The sequence below is a fragment of the Taudactylus pleione genome, unplaced genomic scaffold, assembly GCF_031769625.1.
Source record: "Taudactylus pleione unplaced genomic scaffold, aTauple2 ptg000547l, whole genome shotgun sequence".
Classification (NCBI taxonomy): Eukaryota; Metazoa; Chordata; class Amphibia; order Anura; family Myobatrachidae; genus Taudactylus; species Taudactylus pleione.
In genome coordinates, this window is record NW_028284949.1 from 2,773,449 (window position 1) to 2,799,865 (window position 26,417).

The 26,417-nt window shown below is 42.6% G+C and overlaps 1 protein-coding gene across 2 annotated transcripts in view; it reads right to left on the reverse strand.

The window, feature by feature from the left end:
- LOC148500771 (uncharacterized) overlaps window positions 1-26,417 on the reverse strand; it is a 97,344-nt gene that overhangs the window by 14,576 nt on the left and 56,351 nt on the right. Inside the window, exon 9 of one of the 2 annotated variants that reach the window (XM_088451386.1) lies at window positions 24,690-25,531. In XM_088451386.1, the coding sequence (XP_088307512.1) occupies window positions 24,690-25,531 (842 nt within the window). Of the gene's footprint in view, window positions 1-6,531; window positions 6,618-24,689; window positions 25,532-26,417 lie in introns of those variants that run through there. The other variant, XM_088451385.1, reaches the window with a different exon arrangement.

The following is a 26,417-nucleotide window of genomic DNA, read 5'->3' on the forward strand; positions in this document are numbered from 1 at the left end:
ACTATCCCTGTAAGAAAGCATGTGTGGTGAAATGCAGGACATTATGTAACAACCAGCTAGGCTGATCATAAATAGCCTCTGTGATGTCACTCAGCTGTGGTATACCAGTCACTGCTTAGTACACAACAATCAGTTATCAGCTGAGCGGCAGGTGCACATCGTACACACAGTGTATATTGCGGTCGCTCCGCTGATGTGACAGCTCACAGTGTAAGGTAAGCTTAGTTTATTCCAAATGTGAAAATAGAGCTTTAGTGAACATCTGTCACACATTTGCGACATGCATGAAAAGACAGTATTCAAAACACATGTAAGGTGCGCAATATTGTCCATAAAGTGACTTATTTAAAAAAAACAGAGTAGATCCCAAATTCCACAGATCATTAGATGTAGTGCAGCACCATCCAAATCACCTTCCCCAGAAGTTATCATCTCTGTATAAGATAAAAAGCAGGTAGCACAAATGTACTTATACTCTAAACCATGTACATCTATCCGCATATCACCCAACAGTGGGCACAGGATTAGCCGCTCAGTCACCAGTAGCGATATCCGGAGATTCAGCGTCCTGTGTCCACACTTCACAGACAAAGCTGCCGGAATCACTATATGTGAGGTCACTGCGTCTCATGTCATGTGGCCATGGCCACCGCGCTTTGTCACTCCAACAAGATCAGAGTAGGAAATATAGTGTGACAGTGACTGTACCTATATATTATACACTGCATATAGTGACTGTACCTATATATATATATATATATATATATATAATTATACACTGCATATAGTGACTGTACATATATATATATATATATATAATTATACACTGCATATAGAGACTGTACCTATATATTTTACACCGCATATAGTGACTTAACCTATATATTACACACTGTATATAGTGACAACCTATATATTATACACTGCATATAGTGACTGTACCATTATAATCACACTATATGAGTGACAGTGACTGTACCTATATATTACACACTGTATATAGTGACTGTACCTATATATTACACACTGCATATAGTGACTGTACCTATATATTATACACTGCATATAGTGACTGTACCTATATATTACACACTGTATATATTGAGAGTGACAGTGACTGTACTTATATATTACACACTGTATATAGTGACTGTACCTATATATTATACACTGCATATGGTGACTGTACCTATATATTACACTGTATATGGTGACAGTGACTGTACCTATATATTACACACTGTATATAGTGACTGTACCTATATATTATACACTGTATATAGTGACTGTACATATATATTACACACTGCATATAGTGACTGTACCTATATATAATTATACACCGCATATAGTGACTGTACCTATATATTTTACACCGCATATAGTGACTGTACCTATATATTACACACTGTATATAGTGACTATATATTATACACTGCATATAGTGACTGTACCATTATAATCACACTATATGAGTGAGAGTGACTGTACCTATATATTACACACTGCATATAGTGACTGTACCTATATATTACACACTGCATATAGTGACTGTACCTATATATTATACACTGCATATAGTGACTGTACCTATATGTTACACACTGTATATGGTGACAGTGACTGTACCTATATATTTTACACCGCATATAGTGACTGTACCTATATATTACACACTGTATATAGTGACTATATATTATACACTGCATATAGTGACTGTACCATTATAATCACACTATATGAGTGAGAGTGACTGTACCTATATATTACACACTGCATATAGTGACTGTACCTATATATTACACACTGTATATAGTGACTGTACCTATATATTACACACTGCATATAGTGACTGTACCTATATATTATACACTGCATATAGTGACTGTACCTATATGTTACACACTGTATATGGTGACAGTGACTGTACCTATATATTACACAATGTATATAGTAACTGTACTTATATATTACACACTGTATATAGTGACTGTACCTATATATTATACACTGCATATAGTGACTGTACCTATATATAACACACTGTATATGGTGACAGTTACTGTATCTATATATTACACAATGTATATAGTGACTGTACTTATATATTACACACTGTATATAGAGAGTGACAGTACTTATATATTACATACTGTACCTATATATTACACACTGCATATAGTGACTGTACCTATATGTTACACACTGTATATAGTGACTGTACCATTATATTCACACTATATGAGTGACAGTGACTGTACCTATATATTATACACTGTACATAGTGAGTGACATTGACTGTACTTATATATTACACACTGTATATAGTGACTGTACCTATATATTATACACTGCATATAGTGACTGTACCTATATATTATACACTGCATATAGTGACTGTACCATTATATTCACACTATATGAGTGACAGTGACTGTACCTATATATTATACACTGTACATAGTGAGTGACATTGACTGTACTTATATATTACACACTGTATATAGTGACTGTACCTATATATTATACACTGCATATAGTGACTGTACCTATATATTATACACTGTATATAGTGACTGTACATATATATTACACACTGCATATAGTGACTGTACCTATATATAATTATACACCGCATATAGTGACTGTACCATTATATTCACACTATATGAGTGACAGTGACTGTACCTATATATTATACACTGTACATAGTGAGTGACATTGACTGTACTTATATATTACACACTGTATATAGTGACTGTACCTATATATTTTACACTGCATATAGTGACTGTACCTATATATTATACACTGCATATAGTGACTGTACCTATATGTTACACACTGTATATAGTGACAGTGACTGTACCAATATAATACACAATGTATATAGTAACTGTACTTATATATTACACACTGTATATAGTGAGTGACAGTGACTGTACTTATATATTACACACCGTATATAGTGACTGTACCTATATATTACACAATGTATATAGTGACTGTACCTATATATTACACACTGTATATGGTGACAGTGACTGTACCTATATATTACACACTGTATATAGTGACTGTACCTATATATTATACACTGCATATGGTGACTGTACCTATATATTACACTGTATATGGTGACAGTGACTGTACCTATATATTACACACTGTATATAGTGACTGTACCTATATATTATACACTGTATATAGTGACTGTACATATATATTACACACTGCATATAGTGACTGTACCTATATATAATTATACACCGCATATAGTGACTGTACCTATATATTTTACACCGCATATAGTGACTGTACCTATATATTACACACTGTATATAGTGACTATATATTATACACTGCATATAGTGACTGTACCATTATAATCACACTATATGAGTGAGAGTGACTGTACCTATATATTACACACTGCATATAGTGACTGTACCTATATATTACACACTGCATATAGTGACTGTACCTATATATTATACACTGCATATAGTGACTGTACCTATATGTTACACACTGTATATGGTGACAGTGACTGTACCTATATATTTTACACCGCATATAGTGACTGTACCTATATATTACACACTGTATATAGTGACTATATATTATACACTGCATATAGTGACTGTACCATTATAATCACACTATATGAGTGAGAGTGACTGTACCTATATATTACACACTGCATATAGTGACTGTACCTATATATTACACACTGTATATAGTGACTGTACCTATATATTACACACTGCATATAGTGACTGTACCTATATATTATACACTGCATATAGTGACTGTACCTATATGTTACACACTGTATATGGTGACAGTGACTGTACCTATATATTACACAATGTATATAGTAACTGTACTTATATATTACACACTGTATATAGTGACTGTACCTATATATTATACACTGCATATAGTGACTGTACCTATATATAACACACTGTATATGGTGACAGTTACTGTATCTATATATTACACAATGTATATAGTGACTGTACTTATATATTACACACTGTATATAGAGAGTGACAGTACTTATATATTACATACTGTACCTATATATTACACACTGCATATAGTGACTGTACCTATATGTTACACACTGTATATAGTGACTGTACCATTATATTCACACTATATGAGTGACAGTGACTGTACCTATATATTATACACTGTACATAGTGAGTGACATTGACTGTACTTATATATTACACACTGTATATAGTGACTGTACCTATATATTATACACTGCATATAGTGACTGTACCTATATATTATACACTGCATATAGTGACTGTACCATTATATTCACACTATATGAGTGACAGTGACTGTACCTATATATTATACACTGTACATAGTGAGTGACATTGACTGTACTTATATATTACACAGTGTATATAGTGACTGTACCTATATATTATACACTGCATATAGTGACTGTACCTATATATTATACACTGTACATAGTGAGTGACATTGACTGTACTTATATATTACACACTGTATATAGTGACTGTACCTATATATTATACACTGTACATAGTGAGTGACATTGACTGTACTTATATATTACACACTGTATATAGTGACTGTACCTATATATTATACACTGCATATAGTGACTGTACCTATATATTATACACTGCATATAGTGACTGTACCATTATATTCACACTATATGAGTGACAGTACCTATATATTATACACTGTACATAGTGAGTGACATTGACTGTACTTATATATTACACACTGTATATAGTGACTGTACCTATATATTATACACTGCATATAGTGACTGTACCTATATATTATACACTGTATATAGTGACTGTACATATATATTACACACTGCATATAGTGACTGTACCTATATATAATTATACACCGCATATAGTGACTGTACCATTATATTCACACTATATGAGTGACAGTGACTGTACCTATATATTATACACTGTACATAGTGAGTGACATTGACTGTACTTATATATTACACACTGTATATAGTGACTGTACCTATATATTTTACACTGCATATAGTGACTGTACCTATATATTATACACTGCATATAGTGACTGTACCTATATGTTACACACTGTATATAGTGACAGTGACTGTACCTATATAATACACAATGTACATAGTAACTGTACTTATATATTACACACTGTATATAGTGAGTGACAGTGACTGTACTTATATATTACACACCGTATATAGTGACTGTACCTATATATTACACAATGTATATAGTGACTGTACCTATATATTACACACTGTATATGGTGACAGTGACTGTACCTATATATTACACAATGTATATAGTGACTGTACTTATATATTACACACTGTATATAGAGAGTGACAGTGACTGTACCTATATATTACACACTGTATATACAGAGTGACAGAGACTGTACCTATATATTACACACTGCATATAGTGACTGTACCATTATATTAACACTATATCAGTGACAGTGACTGTACCTATATATTATACACTGTACATAGTGAGTGACAGTGACTGTACATATATATTACACACTGTATATAGTGACTGTACCTATATATTATACACTGCATATAGTGACTGTACCTATATATTACACACTATACATAGTGAGTGACATTGACTGTACTTTTATATTATACACTGTACATAGTGAGTGACATTGACTGTACTTATATATTACACACTGTATATAGTGACTGTTCCTATATATTATACACTGCATATAGTGACTGTACCTATATATTACACACTGTATATAGTGAGTGACAGTGACTATACCTATATATTACACACTGTATATAGTGAGTGACAGTGACTGTACTTATATATTACACACCGTATATAGTGACTGTACCTATATATTACACACTGTATATGGTGACAGTGACTGTACCTATATATTACACAATGTATATAGTGACTGTACTTATATATTACACACTGTATATAGAGAGTGACAGTGACTGTACCTATATATTACACACTGTATATAGTGACTGTACCTATATATTACACACTGTATATGGTGACTGTACCATTATATTAACACTATATGAGTGACAGTGACTGTACCATTATATTACACACTGTATATAGTGACAGTGACTCTACCTATATATTACGCTCTGTATATAGTGACTGTACCTATATATTACGCTCTGTATATAGTGACTGTACCTATATATTACACACTGTATATGGTGACAGTGACTGCACCTATATATTACACGCTGTAAATAGTGACTGTACCTATATATTACACACTGTATATAGTGACTGTACTTATGTATTACACACTGTATATAGTGAGTGACAGTGACTGTACCATTATATTACACACTGTATATAGTGACAGTGACTGTACCTATATATTATGCACTGTATATAGTGACTGTACCTATATATTACACGCTGTAAATAATGACTGTGTATAGAGTGAGTGACAGTGACATTTGCAGCAATACACATATATTAGAGATACCTCTGTCTGGCTGTTAGTGTGGAAGTGGATAGATCCCCTTCAGTATCACACCTTTCCCTGTCAGTGTCAGGTAAAGCCGCTGGCTGGTGACGTCATTGTCAATGGCCGGGTCAGCGCAAAGCATTGTGGATATTGTAGTTTATGTAAATATTTATATCTGGTCTCATTACTCAACCTGGTCACATGACTGACGACACAGCCCCATAGTCTTTCCCTCTTCTGTTATATATATATATACACACAGTTATAATAATAAAAGATGTATACATGTAGGTGGGTGACAGTGTTAGAGGAATACACATGTATTCTGTATATAAGATGTATGTGTAGGAGGGTGACACACAGTGACAGTGTGAGAGGAATACACCTGTATACTGTATATAAGATGTATGTGTGGGAGGGTGACACACAGTGACAGTGTGAGAGGAATACACCTGTATACTGTATATAAGATGTATGTGTGGGAGGGTGACACACAGTGACAGTGTGAGAGGAATACACCTGTATACTGTATATAAGATGTATGTGTGGGAGGGTGACACAGTGACAGTGTGAGAGGAATACACCTCTATACTGTATATAAGATGTATGTGTGGGAGGGTGACACACAGTGACAGTGTGAGAGGGATACACCTGTATACTGTATATAAGATGTATGTGTAGGAGGGTGACACACAGTGACAGTGTGAGAGGAATACACCTGTATACTGTATATAAGATGTATACATGTAGGAGGGTGACACACAGTGACAGTGTGAGAGAAGTACACCTGTATACTGTATATAAGATGTATACATGTAGGAGGGTGACACACAGTGACAGTGTGAGAGGAATACACCTGTATACTGTATATAAGATGTATGTGTGGGAGGGTGACACACAGTGACAGTGTGAGAGGAATACAGCTGTATACTGTATATAAGATGTATGTGTGGGAGGGTGACACACAGTGACAGTGTGAGAGGAATACACCTGTATACTGTATATAAGATGTATGTGTGGGAGGGTGACACACAATGACAGTGTGAGAGGAATACACCTGTATACTGTATATAAGATGTATGTGTGGAGGGTGACACACAGTGACAGTGTGAGAGGAATACACCTGTATACTGTATATAAGATGTATGTGTGGGAGGGTGACACACAGTGACAGTGTGAGAGGAATACACCTGTATACTGTATATAAGATGTATGTGTGGGAGGGTGACACACAGTGACAGTGTGAGAGGAATACACCTGTATACTGTATATAAGATGTATGTGTGGGAGGGTGACACACAGTGACAGTGTGAGAGGAATACACCTGTATACTGTATATAAGATGTATGTGTAGGAGGGTGACACACAGTGACAGTGTGAGAGGAATACACCTGTATACTGTATATAAGATGTATACATGTAGGAGGGTGACACACAGTGACAGTGTGAGAGGAATACACCTGTATACTGTATATAAGATGTATGTGTGGGAGGGTGACACACAGTGACAGTGTGAGAGGAATACAGCTGTATACTGTATATAAGATGTATGTGTGGGAGGGTGACACACAGTGACAGTGTGAGAGGAATACTCCTGTATACTGTATATAAGATGTATGTGTAGGAGGGTGACACACAGTGACAGTGTGAGAGGAATACACCTGTATACTGTATATAAGATGTATGTGTAGGAGGGTGACACACAGTGACAGTGTGAGAGGAATACAGCTGTATACTGTATATAAGATGTATGTGTAGGAGGGTGACACACAGTGACAGTGTGAGAGAAGTACACCTGTATACTGTATATAAGATGTATACATGTAGGAGGGTGACACACAGTGACAGTGTGATAAGTACACCTGTATACTGTATATAAGATGTATGTGTGGGAGGGTGACACACAGTGACAGTGTGAGAGGAATACACCTGTATACTGTATATAAGATGTATGTGTGGGAGGGTGACACACAGTGACAGTGTGAGAGGAATACACCTGTATACTGTATATAAGATGTATGTGTGGGAGGGTGACACACAGTGACAGTGTGAGAGGAATACACCTGTATACTGTATATAAGATGTATGTGTGGGAGGGTGACACACAGTGACAGTGTGAGAGGAATACACCTGTATACTGTATATAAGATGTATGTGTAGGAGGGTGACACACAGTGACAGTGTGAGAGGAATACACCTGTATACTGTATATAAGATGTATACATGTAGGAGGGTGACACGCAGTGACAGTGAGAGAGGAATACACCTGTATACTGTATATAAGATGTATGTGTGGGAGGGTGACACACAGTGACAGTGTGAGAGGAATACACCTGTATACTGTATATAAGATGTATGTGTGGGAGGGTGACAGACAGTGACAGTGTGAGAGGAATACACCTGTATACTGTATATAAGATGTATGTGTGGGAGGGTGACACACAGTGACAGTGAGAGAGGAATACACCTGTATACTGTATATAAGATGTATGTGTGGGAGGGTGACACGCAGTGACAGTGAGAGAGGAATACACCTGTATACTGTATATAAGATGTATGTGTGGGAGGGTGACACACAGTGACAGTGTGAGAGGAATACACCTGTATACTGTATATAAGATGTATGTGTGGGAGGGTGACAGACAGTGACAGTGTGAGAGGAATACACCTGTATACTGTATATAAGATGTATGTGTGGGAGGGTGACACACAGTGACAGTGAGAGAGGAATACACCTGTATACTGTATATAAGATGTATGTGTGGGAGGGTGACACACAGTGACAGTGAGAGAGGAATACACCTGTATACTGTATATAAGATGTATGTGTGGGAGGGTGACACACAGTGACAGTGAGAGAGGAATACACCTGTATACTGTATATAAGATGTATGTGTGGGAGGGTGACACACAGTGACAGTGAGAGAGGAATACACCTGTATACTGTATATAAGATGTATACATGTAGGAGGGTGACACGCAGTGACAGTGAGAGAAGTACTCCTGTATACTGTATATAAGATGTATCTGTAGGAGGGTGACACACAGTGACAATGTGAGAGGAATACACCTGTATACTGTATATAAGATGCATGTGTAGGAGGGTGACACACAGTGACAGTGAGAGAAATACACCTGTATACTGTATATAAGATGTATGTGTAGGAGGGTGACACACAGTGACAGTGAGAGAGGAATACACCTGTATACTGTATATAAGATGTATACATGTAGGAGGGTGACACGCAGTGACAGTGAGAGAAGTACTCCTGTATACTGTATATAAGATGTATCTGTAGGAGGGTGACACACAGTGACAATGTGAGAGGAATACACCTGTATACTGTATATAAGATGTATGTGTGGGAGGGTGACACACAGTGACAGTGTGGGAGGAATACACCTGTATACTGTATATAAGATGTATACATGTAGGAGGGTGATACAGTGACAGTGTGAGAGGAATACACCGTATACTGTATATAATATGTATACATGTAGGAGGGTGACACACAGTGACAGTGTGAGATGAATACACCTGTATACTGTATATAAGATGTATGTGTGGGAGGGTGACACGCAGTGACAGCGTGAAGGGAATACACCTGTATACTGTATATAAGATGTATGTGTGTGAGGGTGACACACAGACAGTGTGAAGGGAATACACCTGTATACCGTATATAAGATGTATACATGTAGGAGGGTGACACACAGTTACAGTGTGAGAGAAGTACACCTGTATACTGTATATAATATGTATACATGGAGGAGGGTGACAAGCAAGGACAGTGAGAGAAGTACACCTGTATACTGTATATAAGATGTATGTGTAGGAGGGTGACACGCAGTGACAGTGTGAGAGGAATACACCTGTGTACTGTATATAAGATGTATGTGTAGGAGGGTGACACGCAGTGACAGCATGAAGGGAATACACCTGTATACTGTATATAAGATGTATACATGTAGGAGGGTGACACACAGTGACAGCGTGAGAGAAGTACACCTGTATACCGTATATAACATGTATACATGTAGGAGGGTGACACACAGTGACAGTGAGAGAAGTACACCTGTATACTGTATATAAGATGTATGTGTAGGAGGGTGACACACAGTGACAGTAGTACACCTGTATACTGTATATAATATGTATACATGTAGGAGGGTGACACACAGTGACAGCGGGAGAAGCGTGGGGAGAAGCAGGTGGGTTGTGATGGGGGCGGGGCCTTACATTTTGCCTCATTAAGCCCCGCCCCCTTGACGGTAAATAACCGCGATTGGCTCACATTTCAATAGGAGCGTGGCTGAATTACGCAATTCATGAAGAATCGCGTCATTAAGCCCCACCCCCTACACGGGGACCCGCGATCGCAGCAGAAATTCTCCCCATTCTGCTCACTTCACTAGGAAGTGGGCAGAATACGGGAGAAGTGCTTACCCTTCCGGGGGTGCGGGGGGTTACCCGAAAAATCGGGAGCCTCCCTTGAATTCCGGGAAAGTAGGCATGTATGGATTCACCCGATTCACATTACACCACATAGTAGTGTCCCTTATTCATGTATGACACACAGCAGTGCCCCTTTTACACAATGCCCACAGTAGTGTCCCTAATACACATAATGCCCTCAGTAGCAGTGCTCCTTATACAATGCCCACAGCAGTAGTGCCCCTTATACAGTGTCCCCAGGAGTGGCGCCCCTTATGCAGTGCCCACAGTAGTAGTAGTGCCCCTTATGCAGTGACCCCAGTAGTGGTACCCCTTATGCAGTTCCCCCAGTAGTGGTAGTGCCCCTTATGCAGTGCCCACAGTGGTAGTTCCCCTTATGCAGTGCCCACAGCAGTAGTAGTGCCCCTTATGCAGTGACCCCAGTAGTGGTAGTGCCCCTTATGCAGTGCTCACAGTGGTAATTCCCCCTTATGCAGTGCCCACAGCAGTAGTAGTGCCCCTTATGCAGTGACCCCAGTAGTGGTAGTGCCCCTTATGCAGTGACCCCAGTAGTGGTAGTGTCCCTTATTCAGTGACCCCAGTAGTGGTGCCCTTATTCAGTGCCCCCAGTAGTGGTGCCCCTTATTCAGTGCCCCCTGTAGTAATGCCACCTGTAGTAATAGTACTAATAGTAATGGCCACTGTAGTAATGCCCCCAGTAGTAGTGCCCCCAATATGAAGCCGCTTACACAAGAAAAAAAACACATACTTACCTTAAGCCCCGTTCCTGCGTCCGCTGCCTCCGGTCCGCCTTGCTGCTCCGCTGAATTATGAGACGTCAATACCCGTGGGGGGAGCCGAAAGTCGGAGCTCAAGAGTGAGGTCCAGCCTCCGGCTGGCACTGTGGGGAGGGAGCCGGACGCCAGCAGGTAACAAAATCTCAGCGAGCACCCCGTAAATGAGGCCTCCCTGCGGCGCTGGGCTAAGGTGGGTCAGAGGAGGTGGAACTGGTTCCGTCTCCAAATAGAAGTGACGGGACGCAGTTCCGCCCCATTCCGGCCAACTTTAACCCCTGTATAATACATATATTGTCAAGCTTCACTATAGTCAAATGCATTACAGTTACTTACCAGATATTGTGCTTAAAAGTGTACCACAAAGCAATCATTTCCAAGCAGCTTACTAACCACAGCTACACCCAATCTGACATTTTGCTGTTTACTTGTAACTATTATTAAAGTATCTGGCATAAAGCCATGGTGAACCTTTAGGGGTATATTTACTTAAGCGCGGGTTCTCAGAAGTGAAGATGTTGCCCATAGCAACCAGATTCTACTTATCATTATCTAGCACCTTCTAGAAGATAATAGCTAGAATCACATTGTTTGCAAAATCTCCACTTCAAAAAACCCGCACTTTAGTAAATATACCCCTTAGATGTATAGTTTTCTTGTATGGTGTTAAGAATATAATCATGCGATATGTATATGTCATTTATGATATATATGCTTGTGGAACCATTTGTCCTTTAAATAAACTTCTTCTTTTTTTGTCGCATTTGAAATACATTTGTGGCCATTTAAAATTGTATCAAAAGATATTGCCATATCACCAAGGACTGTGATTTAGGACTGTATTGAAGTCTCTGTTTGCCAGAAAAAAAGACCCTCAGTTTTAAATAGGGTAATAATCAGAGTGTTAATGGATATCTAGACCTATATTAGGTGTATATAAAATGATCAGCCAAAACACTATTACCACCTGGCTAATGTGCTGTTATTCCTCCATGTACCGCCAAAACAACTCTGACCTGCCAAGGCATAGTATCTGCAAGGCCTCTGAAGGTGTCCTGTGGTACCTGCTACCAGGATGTTACCAGCAGATCCTTTACGTTGTGAGGTGGAGCCAGAAGAGAGGAGCAGGATTATTCCAACACATACCACAGATGTTCGATTAGACTGAGCTCTGGTGAATTTGGAGGTCAGGGTAACACCTTGAACTCTTCACTATGTTCCTCAAACCATTCTTGAACAAACCATTGATACAAGGTCCAGTTCTGGCATTTCCATTGTAGGCCTGTCGATGGTGGGCAGGGCTACGCAACCCCATACGCAGCAGGGTTTGATGTACTGTGTGTCGTTACACATTCCTCCAGCATCATTAAAATGTTCTACTTGTGCCACAGTAGCCCTTTTGATGTTTTGTACCAGATGGTATAGCCTCCATTGACCTCTCACATTGATGGCCACCCCCACGCCCTGTTGGCGGAAAGCGTTTTTTTGTCTCCTCAGGCCACTGTCTATAGATTCTCATCACAGGTGACCTCACCACCCCACAAACTTGTCAGTTTCTAAAGCCCTGGCCATTACGATTTGGCCACTATCAATGTCACTCAGGTCAACATCTTATTCATTCAACATGTCAACCGAATTCCTAATGTCGGTCTACCTTCTACTGTATCCCTGACCTTGGCATGCCTTGTTATGAGAAATTCAACGTCATCCGCTTCGTGTAGTTGTCAATATTTTGGTTAATGGGTCTATAACTAGCAATAAAACTTAGGACTTCTCTGAACCCTACTTTCCCATAAAGACAATAAAGAGGCCTTCTTCTCTGTATGAGGATATTAGCTCACAGAATGGTAAAATTATGGCCACTCCATTATTTTTGGTATAATTTAAAAAATAAATAACCTGGCGTACGTTTTAAATGTCGGGATCTTCACCTGTCGGCCTATCACGGTCAGGATTTGAACCGCCGGCTCTTGAGCCGCCGGTATTTCAATTCCATTCCGTCATGGGTGGTTGGTTATCTTGAAGAGAATAATGTTATACTTTAGTTTATGTAATGTTTGTGGGGGGAAAAAAACAGTTCTGTATCTAGTATTCCTTTTATGCTCATATGGGCTGAATTTAAAAATATGTGGAATTCTAAGTCGCTTCTAAAGCAGGCGGCCAAACACAGTTTTCCCCACTCTGAGCAAAGGATCTGTACTCCAAGCCTACGATTAAAGTAGAGGTTACGGCCCCCAAGCTTAGCCGAGCTGCCTTCAATCTGTGCTATGAGTGGATTCCAAAAAACAAGAGATATGGTAAGAACTTACCTTTGTTATCTCTGTTTCTACGAAGTCCATAGGGTCCACAGGGTTGACCTTGGGGTATAGCTGGATCTGGATCCATGGGCACCACGCAGTTAAAGCTTTGCTGCTCCCAGGATGCACTTGGGTCCGTCCTCCTCTATACCCCGCCCCGGCCACAGGCACCTTAGTTGGTAAGCAGCTAAGACCGGAGGAGGAGACTAAACAGAGAGAAGGAAGACTGGAACACACAAGAAACCATACTCACAGAAATGGGAGACGGAAAACCGGTGACCAGCCACACAGCCAATTTGAAGCCAGGTGCGTCAGGGCGGGCGCCCTGTGGACCCTATGGACTTCGTAGAAACAGAGATAACAAAGGTAAGTTCTTACCATATCTCTTGTTTTCTACTTCAGGGTCCATAGGGGGTCCACAGGGTTGACCTTGGGGATGTCCCAAAGCAGTTCAACTAAGGACGGGGACGCTCCTGTGCTGAAAAGGAGTACCCGGCGCCCGAAGGATGCATCCTGAGAGGCGAAGGTGTCAAACGCATAGAACCTCAAAAACGTTTGAATTGAAGACCAAGTGGCCGCCTTACACAGCTGAACAGCGGAGGCGCCACGTCTAGCAGCCCAAGAGGGACCCACAGAACGAGTGGAATGAGCCTTAACAGAGGCTGGCACAGGTAAACCCTCCTGTGCATAAGCCTCACAAATAACGGAACGAAGCCAACGGGCTAACGTTTGCTTGTTGGCAGGCCAACCCCTCTTGTGAAAACCGAAGAGGACAAACAAAGAATCCGACTTCCTAACCGAAGCAGTCCGATCCACATAGATTCTAAGTGCCCGGACTACATCTAAGGAAGCCTCACCAGCTGAAAGATCAGGCGACTGAAAAGCTGGCACAACAAGTTCCTGATTAATGTGGAACTTCGAGACCACTTTGGGCAAAAACTCAGGACGAGTGCGGAGCACCGCTCTGTCCTGATGAAAAATCAGAAAAGGAGGGCGACAGGAAAGCGCCCCCAACTCTGACACCCTCCTGGCAGAAGCAATTGCTAGGAGAAAAACGGTCTTGAACGTCAGCCACTTGAGGTCCACCACCTCAAGAGGCTCAAAAGGATGACCCTGCAAGACCTGTAGCACCACCGCTAAGTCCCAAGGAGCCACAGGAGGCACGAAGGGAGGCTGTATCCTGAGAACACCCTGGAAAAAGGTGTGAACATCCGGTAGTGTAGCAATCCGACGCTGAAACCACACGGACAATGCAGACACATGAACCTTCAGAGAGGCCAGGCGTAAGCCGAGGTCCAAACCTGATTGAAGGAACTCCAAGATTCTGGAAACCCGGAACACCTGAGGATCATAGTTTCTGGATTCACACCACTGAAAGTAAGTGCGCCACACCCTGTGGTAAATCCGTGCGGAGGCAGGCTTGCGTGCCCTAAGCATGGTACCAATGACTGAACTGGAGAAACCCCTAGACCTCAAGATGGCTGTCTCAAGAGCCACGTCGTCAAAGACAGCCGACCCAGATCCGGGTAAAGGCAGGGCCCTTGAGACAACAGGTCCCGACGCTGAGGAAGAAGGTACGGAGCGTCGATGGAGAGACACCTCAGATCGGAGAACCAAGGACGTCTGGGCCACGCCGGAGCAACCAGCACGAGCGTGCCGCCGTCCTGCTTGAATTTCCGCAGAACCCGAGGAAGTAAGGATATCGGAGGAAACAGATACGCCAGGTGAAACGTCCATTTCACCGACAGCGCGTCTACCAGACTGGCGCCTGCGTCTCTTGTCCTTGACCCGTAAACGGGCAACTTGTGATTGTGACGGGAGGCCATCAAGTCCAGCTCCGGCAGCCCCCACCTGTCCACGAGTAGCTGAAACACCTCTGGGTGAAGCGACCATTCCCCGGGATGCACGTCGTGACGGCTGAGGAAGTCCGCCTCCCAATTGAGGACTCCGGGAATGAAGACTGCCGAGATCGCTGGAATGTGACACTCCGCCCAAGCAAGGATGCGAGACACCTCCGACATTGCTGCCCAACTTCGAGTTCCTCCTTGGTGGTTGATATACGCCACCGTGGTGGCGTTGTCGGACTGCACCTGAACCGCCCGTCCGTAAAGAGCGGGACCGGACGACTGCAGGGCCCGATAAACCGCCCGCAGTTCCAGAATGTTGATGGGAAGACGAGCTTCTTCCGCAGACCAACGACCCTGAAGTGACAACGAGCCGGTCACTGCCCCCCAACCCCGAAGACTGGCATCCGTCGTGAGCAGGACCCAGTCCGGGATCCAAAAGGGACGCCCCTCGACCAGATGAGCTGTCTGAAGCCACCAAGCCAAAGACTGCCGAACCTCCGGGGACAACACCAGCAACTGAGAGAGGATCCGGTGAGGTAACCCGTTCCATTCCGATAGAATCAGACCCTGCAGAGGCCGGGAATGGAACTGGGCAAATTCCACCATGTCGAATGTTGACACCATGGAGCCCAAAACCCTCATAGCCGAATGGACCGACAGGCGGCAACTGCTCAGGCAACTGCGTATCCTCAGCTGCAGGGAGGAGACCTTCTCCGGGGTCAGGAAGATCCTTTGCTGCCGAGAATCCAGCAGGGCTCCCAAATGAACCATCCGCTGAGATGGACTCAGGGAGGACTTTTTCCAATTTATCAGCCACCCGTGCGCTTGCAGGCAAGCGACCGTCAAGTGGAGATGATGAAGCAGTACCTCCGGGGAACTCGCCAGCAACAGGAGGTCATCCAGATACGGTAGTAGCCGTACATTCTGGTTCCGAAGATGTGCGGCCATGACCGCCATAATCTTCGTGAACACCCTCGGTGCCATGGAGAGACCAAAGGGTAGTGCCCGGAACTGGTAATGGTGTTGAAGGATAGCGAACCTCAGATACCGCTGGTGCGAAGGTGCTATCGGAACATGGAGGTATGCGTCCTGAATATCCAGGGACACCATGTAATCCCCCGGTTCCATCGCCAGAATGATGGAACGTAACGTTTCCATCCTGAACTTGGGAACTCTGAGGAATTTGTTCAGAGACTTCAAGTTGAGGATAGGGCAATGAGAACCATTGGGTTTCCGCACCAGAAACAGAGAATAGAACCCCGTCCCTCGTTGTAATTGAGGAACGGGAACAATGACCCCTGCTGTCAGCAAGGACTCTATAGCTTCCTGAATCTGTAAAGACTTGGTCGTATCCTGAGAAGGACTCGTGCAGAAAAACTGGTGGGGCGGCCTGTGCCGAAAAGACAGGGCGTACCCCTGGGAGACCACTTCTCGAACCCAGGCATCCGTGGTGGTATTGTGCCAGCACTGGGCAAATAGAAGAAGTCGGCCTCCCACTCTGGGGTCCCCCAGAGGGAGGCCCGTCCCATCAGGCAGAAGGTTTATCTTCCTGCTTGGAAGAAGGGCGCCTGGCACTCCAGGGCTGCTTCTTGGGCTTAGAAGCGGCCTTGGTCGTCGACTGCCTCGGGAAGGACTGACCTTTTGCCTTGCCCTGAACCAGAAAGGACCGAAAAGCAGAGCTCCGTACCTTGGTAGGAGCAGAAGCCGAAGGGAGGAAGGCTGATTTAGACTTAGCCAGAGTGTCCACAATTTTGTCCAAGTCTGGACCAAAAAGCAACTCCCCATTAAAAGGTAAGGCCTCCAGTCCCTTTTTGGAGTCAGCGTCAGCTCTCCAAGACCTCAGCCACAAGGACCGACGCGCCGACACAGCTGCAGCCGACACCCGAGAGGTTAGCAGGCTTGCGTCTAACGATGCTTCCCCAATGTAGGAAGCCGCATCCCTCATTTGACCTATCAACGCTCTCTGGATCTCCGGAGCATCTTCCGGAAAGGTATCCTCCAAAGCATTGGCCCAGCTCTCGATGGCCTTAGCCACCCAAGAGATGGCCATGGACGGACAGGCCACCGCCCCCGAGAGAGAGTAGATAGACTTCAAACAAGTCTCCACCTTCCTGTCCATGGGATCCTTCAGGGAGGAGATCGACGGCAAAGGCAGCGTAGCACTTTTAATTAAGCAGGTAACGTGGGAATCCACCGCTGGAGGAGTTTCCCACTTCCTGCAATGAGCCTCCGGAAACGGATAGTTCGAAGCCAACCGCTTCTGCAGTTGGAACCTCTTGCTGGGCAACTGCCAGGCCCCTGCCATATGATCCGTCAATTGATCGGACAGGGGAAAAACCGTCGAAGCTACCTTGGCCTTTTTAAAATTTGGGTATTTTGACCTGGGGGCGGGCACATCCTCCTCAATGTGAAGGATGGCCCGCACCGCCCTAACCAATGCCGGCACATTAATGGAAGACTTAGCCTCCATCTCCTGGGCCCCGTCATCCGAGTCAGAGTCTTCATGGATCTCCCCGTCATCCGAAGACACGTCCGTGTCCGTGAACTGAGCCGCCAGTGAAGCCGGAACGGAACGCTTGGACGCCCGTGGGGGCAAATCACTGTCCAACATATGTTGAAAAGCCGATGACGAAGCCGCCAGACTCTGAACAGAGCTGGAGAGGACGTCCACCCAAGGCGGGGGTACTGCCTGAGGATACCCCTGAAAAGGTACCATCGACTGCTGCGGCACCGTGGGGGTTTGCACGTATACCGGCAAACCCGCATAAGGACCCACAGTCTGAGACCCGGGAGGAGACTGCACCAGACGAGTCACACCCGGGGAACGGGGCATGGTAGGCTGGGGCAACGCCCTAGAAGGGGCCGCAGTCGGGACCGCAAGTCGGTCCGCGATTGACGCCAGCACTTGCGTAAACATTGCCCACGGAGGATCCCGCGCCACCGGGGGTTTAGAGGGTCCAGGTACCAACTGGCACCGCCCGCACAGACCGTCCTGAGACAATTCTGCCCCGTCAACCCCTGCCGAACAGCGTCGGCAGGAAAACAACACAGGAGCCTCGGAGCGCTCATTCCCCTCATCAGACATGACACAAACTTTTTTGCAAAAAAAGTGTCTCACCGAAACGAGGTAAGGCGTATAACACCCACGCACTCCCAAGTATGCAACCCAAACAGCCCACAATATGGTACTGAGGAGCACACCGCAGTATGTGACGGACCTCACAAATACGTAGATTTATATAAGTGAGGTACACAGAAAGAACACCCCTCCCCCACGCACCTGCGGGCCGTAGGAGAAGGAAAGGGATAGGTAAAAAGCTGACAGTAAGTAGAAAATAAGCACAGACAGCAGCACTAGCAATAGTCACATACCATGCAGAGAAGTTATACTCACTGCACCTTCCGCTACAATCAACCTCCCAGATTCAGTGTCTGGGAGGGCTATAGCGCTGCGAACACTGTCCTTTGCAGGGGGAGAGGTACGCAGGGGGACTGGTCCACTGGAAGCCTGCCTGGGAGCTCTGCGATGCTGCCTGAGGAAGATGGCCGCCGGAGAGCTCTGAGGAGGAGTGGCCAGGAGATTACAGCCCAGCGACGCCAGCACACGAGAGAAGGCGCGCTGGGCTGAGGGGAGGAGCGCTAAAGCAGGGAAGGCTGCCTCCCCTGCTAGTACTAAACCCCGCCGGTACTTACACCCCGGGGGCCAGCGGACACGCGGGGTATGCCTGAAGAGGGGGAGCCCGCCGCCGCTACTAGCGCCGCCGGTCTGTCCCCAGAGACCGGCGGCATGAAGACTGCATTTTCCCCGCGTGCAGCGCTGACAGCACTGCACGCGGCTTACCTGGCCCCTTCAGTCCGGCAGCAGTCCTTGGGTGGTCCCGGAGCCACACTAGCACTGACTCCTGGGTCCCGCTGCAGTACCGGCGTCGCAGCGCCAGCGGTGCTGTTGGAGCGGCAGCATAGACGTCCAGATGGACAGTCTGATGCTGCCGCTCTGAAGATAGTAAAAATAAAATAATAAAATCTTCTTTTTTTAAAAAAAAAAAAAAAGAATAAAGCTTAGTGCAGCCCCACTGCGCAGGGTGACCCGACTCCGGCCGGGCACCAACTAAAACTGAGGTGCCTGTGGCGGGGTATAGAGGAGGACGGACCCAAGTGCATCCTGGGAGCAGCAAAGCTTTAACTGCGTGGTGCCCATGGATACAGATCCAGCTATACCCCAAGGTCAACCCTGTGGACCCCCTATGGACCCTGAAGTAGAAAGTTTAATTTTACAATATATATTAATGTGGTATTCATTCTGGAGTGATCCTTATGCCAGCCCGAATTCATGGTAACAGTCCATGAATAATGAGCTGTCTTTGAAATTTTGGTCCAGAGCCTGCGACAATGCTCCCAAATCATCAACCGGTTCTCCGCAGAAATATATAGGAACGCGTTTCACAGGTACTACAGTACATGCCTGACAAGTTTTATAGACACGGTAGGGGAGGTACAGGTACGACCGATCATAAATTTTGAAGATGTCCACAGGAAAATTAGTTGTCTGAAGCATTAATCATCGTAAATAAGGTTACGTGTACTTTTCAGTGGCAAATATTTCCTGGTATCTGTTAAAGAAATGTTAAGTGGTACTGTTGACAATGTACAAATCATGAGGAAAAATCATCTGTTGTATTTTTTTATTTCAGCATTTTCTTATTTAAATTTTCTAGCTATAAAAAAATTTAAAAAACTGAGCCACACCGTATTTTAGAAGATTAATTAGTTTAATAACAGCTGAAGTGTTACAAAAAAAAAAAAGTATAAAATAAACGGTCCTAAAAATAAAATATAGGCAATTCTAATGTCCTCATCTTTCTGGCACCTCTCAAGAAGTACCAACCAATTATTGCATTGAGAAATACGGCGTTCTCTAGCTCTTTATAGAGCCCAACAGTCCTCTAAACGGATTAATCGGTACTTATAGAAACACAAATCAGCACAATCAACCTCCAAAAATCTAAAATGGCACCTGACCGTTACTCCGTTTTCCATGCATAAACAGTGGGGCTGATGCCAGGTGAGTAACTAGGCCATTTGGCATTTTGGGGAGCTCCGATGTAGGTCAAGTACAATAAGATTGGGAAAAAGGATGTGTATGCAATTATATGTGAGTGATCAGGAATAAATAGTGGATTATGGTGAAGATGGCTGCCGACACTGTGGAACCACATCTGATTGGCTGACGTTGAATTCTCCTGACTATGAATGGTGCTGTGACTGCTTGGCATAATTATAGATTTTGGTAGTGTGTTTAAGCAAATAAAAAATTCTGATGTGTGATAAGTTTGTGTAGTTTAATTGATGCTTAAAAGAGAATGTATTTGCTGCACATAAAAGAAATGGATTTCAACATGCGTGCAAGCGGGGCACAAGTGTCTGTACCGTGTGCCTGAAGTTAACGAGGCGCGTATGACGATGTTGCCAACCGGAACTTATAAATACGTTGATTTTGTGTAATACTTTTTGTGGGTAACAAAATCAGCCCCAGTGTGCATGCGTTAATAATTGTACATATTATTTACTCGTATATTAGCATTTACTGACTTCATCCATGGAAAACAAATGTGTTATGAGAAATTATATTTAAACTGTAATAAAAAGTGTTTTGACATAATCTAAAGTTGTGTTAGGTTATAAAAGTGAGGGTCAAATAATTGGGCGGTTGTGGGATTTTTTTTTTCTTTTAATATGTAACTCTATATAACATTAACTCTCCAGATCTCAACAATCAGATAATTGGTTGCAATACATCTGAGAATTATACCGGACTAGATAACAATAATGTAAACCAGTTCTATGTTGTCACTGGCTGCTATAAGGAGGCAATGTAAAGGTGACCACACACTGGACGATTTTAGGCGCGATTTGCTAGAAAACGATGCATCATTTAAAAACATGCAAATCGTGCAGCTTCCAGGAACAATAACGATCCGATGCGCGGTCACGCCATCGTATCTTCAGATCTTACCTACTGCAGGCAAGATCTGGCAATCTCCTTAACGATGCACTGGAAATCATTAAGGACGCACAATAGGTCGTTAGTCACATTGCACAGTTTAGCAAGATATCGTCTGTCCAGGAGTGCCGGTGAGTTGCGCGGGGACTTCAAGGGAAATTGTTAACGACATTGCATCTTTTGCGAGTTGTCCAGTGTGTGGGCACCTTTATACGAATAAGCTCATGCTCAGAGACACAAGAAGGTCACCCAGACGCACAAGATGGCAGCCAGTAAAACTGGTGAGTAAAAGGCTTATGATTAAATCGACCTAAAACTCATGAACAATCATGGACTTAAAAATAGATCAGATGTACTGGGAATGTATAGTTGTATGTTGGGAGTTTTTGGGATGAGTTCTTAAGATAATTTTTTTTTTATAATTTATATATACAAAGTAGTCTGCGTATCCATTAGTAGTTAACCCTCTCGGTGGACACTAGTAAATTCAAAGATAAATTTGCAGAATTGTAAAGTCACATATATATTATAACTATATTGCGTAATCATATGGTGTATATAGAGAAAAAGATGTGTCCAAAAATATTTAAATTTATCATTAAAAGTTTAACTAATTAGCTAAAATTTACATATAACATTCACAGTGTAATAAACAATTAGCATATTATATCACATAGAAGCGGAAGAACCAAATTGTTGCAAATTACTCTGGTATAGATCACTCAATGGATACTTTCTAACGTTCCGGAAACAATCTCTTTGAAAATATACCAAGAATCTCCAGCTCCAGAGTGATTTGCAACAATTTGGTTTTTATGCTTCTATGTGATATAATATTCTAATTGTTTATTACACTGTGAATGTTATATGTCAATTTTAGCTAATTAGTTAATCTTTTAATGATAAATTAAAATATTTTTGACATCTTTCTCTCTATATATACCATATGATTATGCAAGACAGCTATAATATACATGTGGCTTTACAATTATAAACATTGATCTTTCAATTTACTAGTGTCCATCGAGAGGGTTAACTACTAGTGGATGCGCAGACTACTTTGTTTATATAAGATTGTTCGTTTTGCAAATCTACACAGAATTTGTTTTCAGTCTATGCTGCAACCTTTTGATTTAACCCTTTGAGTGGAAATTATAACCATTAGGTGCACAGCGCTGGGAGTCTTTTATTTAAAATTTTATTATTTAGTCTATTTTTTTTTTTTTGCAAATCCTAGAGAATACAGAAACTAATGGAGACCTAATGCTGCACGCAGCTAACCAAAGCGAATACAAAAATAAATAATAGAATATTAATTCCCACAGCAATTTATTTGCTAGATATTAGTCTAAGCTACACCTTTTGTGTATAATAATATACAAGAGAGATATAAATGGGCAAATACTCTAAAAACTACAAAAGGTATAATGAAGACGTATAGCTAACGGCAGCATCATAATTTATTATATAATATTTTTTTCTATTTTCCTTTTATCTCAAAAATGTTTGTATTAAATGTTGCAGGACATGGGCATACCACACAGTGGGTGACGCTAATTCAGCGGTGACTGAATTTTTGTGCCGCACGACTGCGCCTTTATGCAAACGCCGCATCTGACGGCATTCGTACAGATGCACCCACCAGCTGCAACGCTAATCAACAGCCATATGGAGACGCAGGATGTGTTTGAACATGGCCGTTGGAGTCAATGCAACTGCGGAAAAAAAAAAAATTGCTAACCGTGACAGGCCCGTCACCATCCCGAAACACCAACTTAAATTCCAGCTCTCTGCGTCCCCCGGCGGTAACCATCGGGAAGCATGACCACTGCGACTCGGACGCATGCGTCCAACAATATCACTGCGTCCACCATTGAATCAGGCCCATGGTCTCTTCTCCCAATTACCATACTGCAATGACATGCTGCTACATGCTCCTTCCTCCCTGTCTACCCCATCTGTGTCACCCCGGTTTGTCTGCCCCCTCCCCTTCAGAATGTAAGCTCTTACGAGCAGGGCCCTCTACCCTCTTGTGCTTCTCCTTACTTTACTTTCATCTACTCCTTACTCCCCACTAGGGCACCTATCACTTGGTTACTTTGCTGTGTTGCTTATCTGGGAGTTATGGTCGCTAATGTAGCAATGTATATTATTCATGTTCCTTGTCCTGTATGGTATAGTACTTTAAGTCACTGGTCAACCTATTTGTTTATGTACTTTGTAAGGCGCTGCGGAACACTTGTGGCGCCATATAAAATAAATAATAATAATAATAATAATAATGGGCTGTATTCATCCACAGAGGATTAAATCCTCATATAAAATAATAATAATAATAATAGGCTGTATTCATCCACAGAGGATTAAATCCCCATATAAATAAAACGGAAAGTGCCGAATTAGAACTGAGTGAGAGGAATTGTATTGGGCGGTGTTTGGAAAACAAAATCCAATAATATCAGTACACAGAAATACAAAGAAAATCCTTAAACGCACCAGTTTTTCAGAGTGAACACTTGCTGTGAAGTGCAGAAATATAATATTCAGTTTTTATTGTTTTCTCCGATTTAATAGTACAATAATTAAATTGAGAGCAAAGAGGGAGCCAGCACAGACATTTATTTGTTCAAAGATGAATGTATAGTCCATATTGGGGATGGAGAAACGCGTTGTGTTTTCCACCTACGAAGATACCGAGAGCATTTCATCTGTTTAACAGTATATGACTTTGCTTATATTAAATAAAACATAATTTACATGAAACACATTTCCAAAACTCATAACATGGAAATGGATTCTAACTAGTGTGAGCCATCTGATGTTTAACCAGATTTGATTTCCGGGTGAAGTATTTCCCACAATCAGGACAGGAAAATGGCTTCTCACCTGTGTGCATGATCTGATGGTTAAGGAGAACGGATTTCTGTGTAAAAGACTTGCCACACTCAGAGCACGGAAATGGCTTCTCACCATTGTGAATTCTTTGATGTATAACAACATCAGATTTCTGTGTAAAACACTTGCCACACTCAGAGCATGGAAATGGCCTCTCCCCTGTGTGAATTCGTTGATGTCTGACCAGATCAGATTTAAATTTAAAATATTTCCCACAGTCTGTGCATAAAAATGGTTTCTCACCTGTGTGAATGATCTGATGTTCAGCAAGGTCTGACTTCTCTGCAAAAAACTTCCCACAATCGAAACACGGAAACGGCTTCTCACTGAAGTGGACTCTTTGGTGCTCGACGAGAACAGATTTCCGTTTAAAACACTTGCCGCAATCAGAACATGAAAACGGCTTCTCATCTATGTGAACTTTCTGATGTTTAACGAGAATGGATTTCTGTGTAAAACATCTCCCACACTCAGAACATGAAAATGGTTTCTCACCATTGTGGATTCTTTGATGCTGAACGAGCACCGATTTCTGTGAAAAACATTTCCCACACTCCGAACATGAAAATGGTTTTTCGCCGGTGTGAATTCGGTAATGTCTAACAAGATCTGATTTATGTGTGAAACATTTCCCACACACAGAACACGGGAATGGCTTCTCGCCAGCGTGAATCTTCTGATGTGTAATAAGATTTGCATTTTTGTTAAAACATTTACCGCATTCGTAACACGGAAATCTTTTATCACCTCTATGAGCTGTATTATGTGGAACAATATCGGATGTATCAGGAGAACATTCCTCATGGTTAGAGGGAGCAGGTGATGCATTTGCACTGTGATGTACTGGATTTATATTTCGGCTAATGGGATTTTCTTCTGAAGAATCTTGTGCAATATGGTTGTCTTCCGCTTTATAGTCTGGAGATGAAATGAGATGTCCCTTTGATGTATTCTTGCTGTTACGTTCTTGTGCTTGGAATAAAAATGGTTACATTTTATTTTCATTACTAAAAACACTTTAGCAACATACAGGTTTACAACATAGAGCTCTTAAGCTGGGTACACAGTGGAGCAATGTGTACCCGGACGATACGACGGCCGAGATATAGTATACGTGGTACACATCTGAACGCTGTAATGAAGGACGGAACGATCCCTTGTTCCGTCCTTCTTAACCTTGCATGGAGCTGCATAAGATATCTTCCAGTTGGCCGAGCAGCACAGCCGTATAGAAGTTATCGCTAACGACCGTGGGAGCATGCAAATTGGCCGTACACTGAACGATCCGGTCGATATGTTGTTCCGATTTGGCCAGAAACGAGATTTCGGGCCTTTATTACTCCAGTGTGTACCCAGCTTTACACCTACTTTATTGAACACCTTGGGATAAAGTAGAACGCAATCTGTGAGCTGGGTCTTGTCGCCCAACATCAGTGCCCAATCTCGCTAATCATCTTATGGATGAGTATCTAGACAGCCATGTTCCAAAATATAGTGGATGTTGGGCCTGAGTCAGCTGCACTGCTGAACGCAGATTCCAGATGTTCGGGAATCTGCACAGGCGCATAACCCGTTCTGCGCATGTGCAGAACGGGTATGCGATCCCGCTTGCAGACTGTCAGTGATTGACAGTCT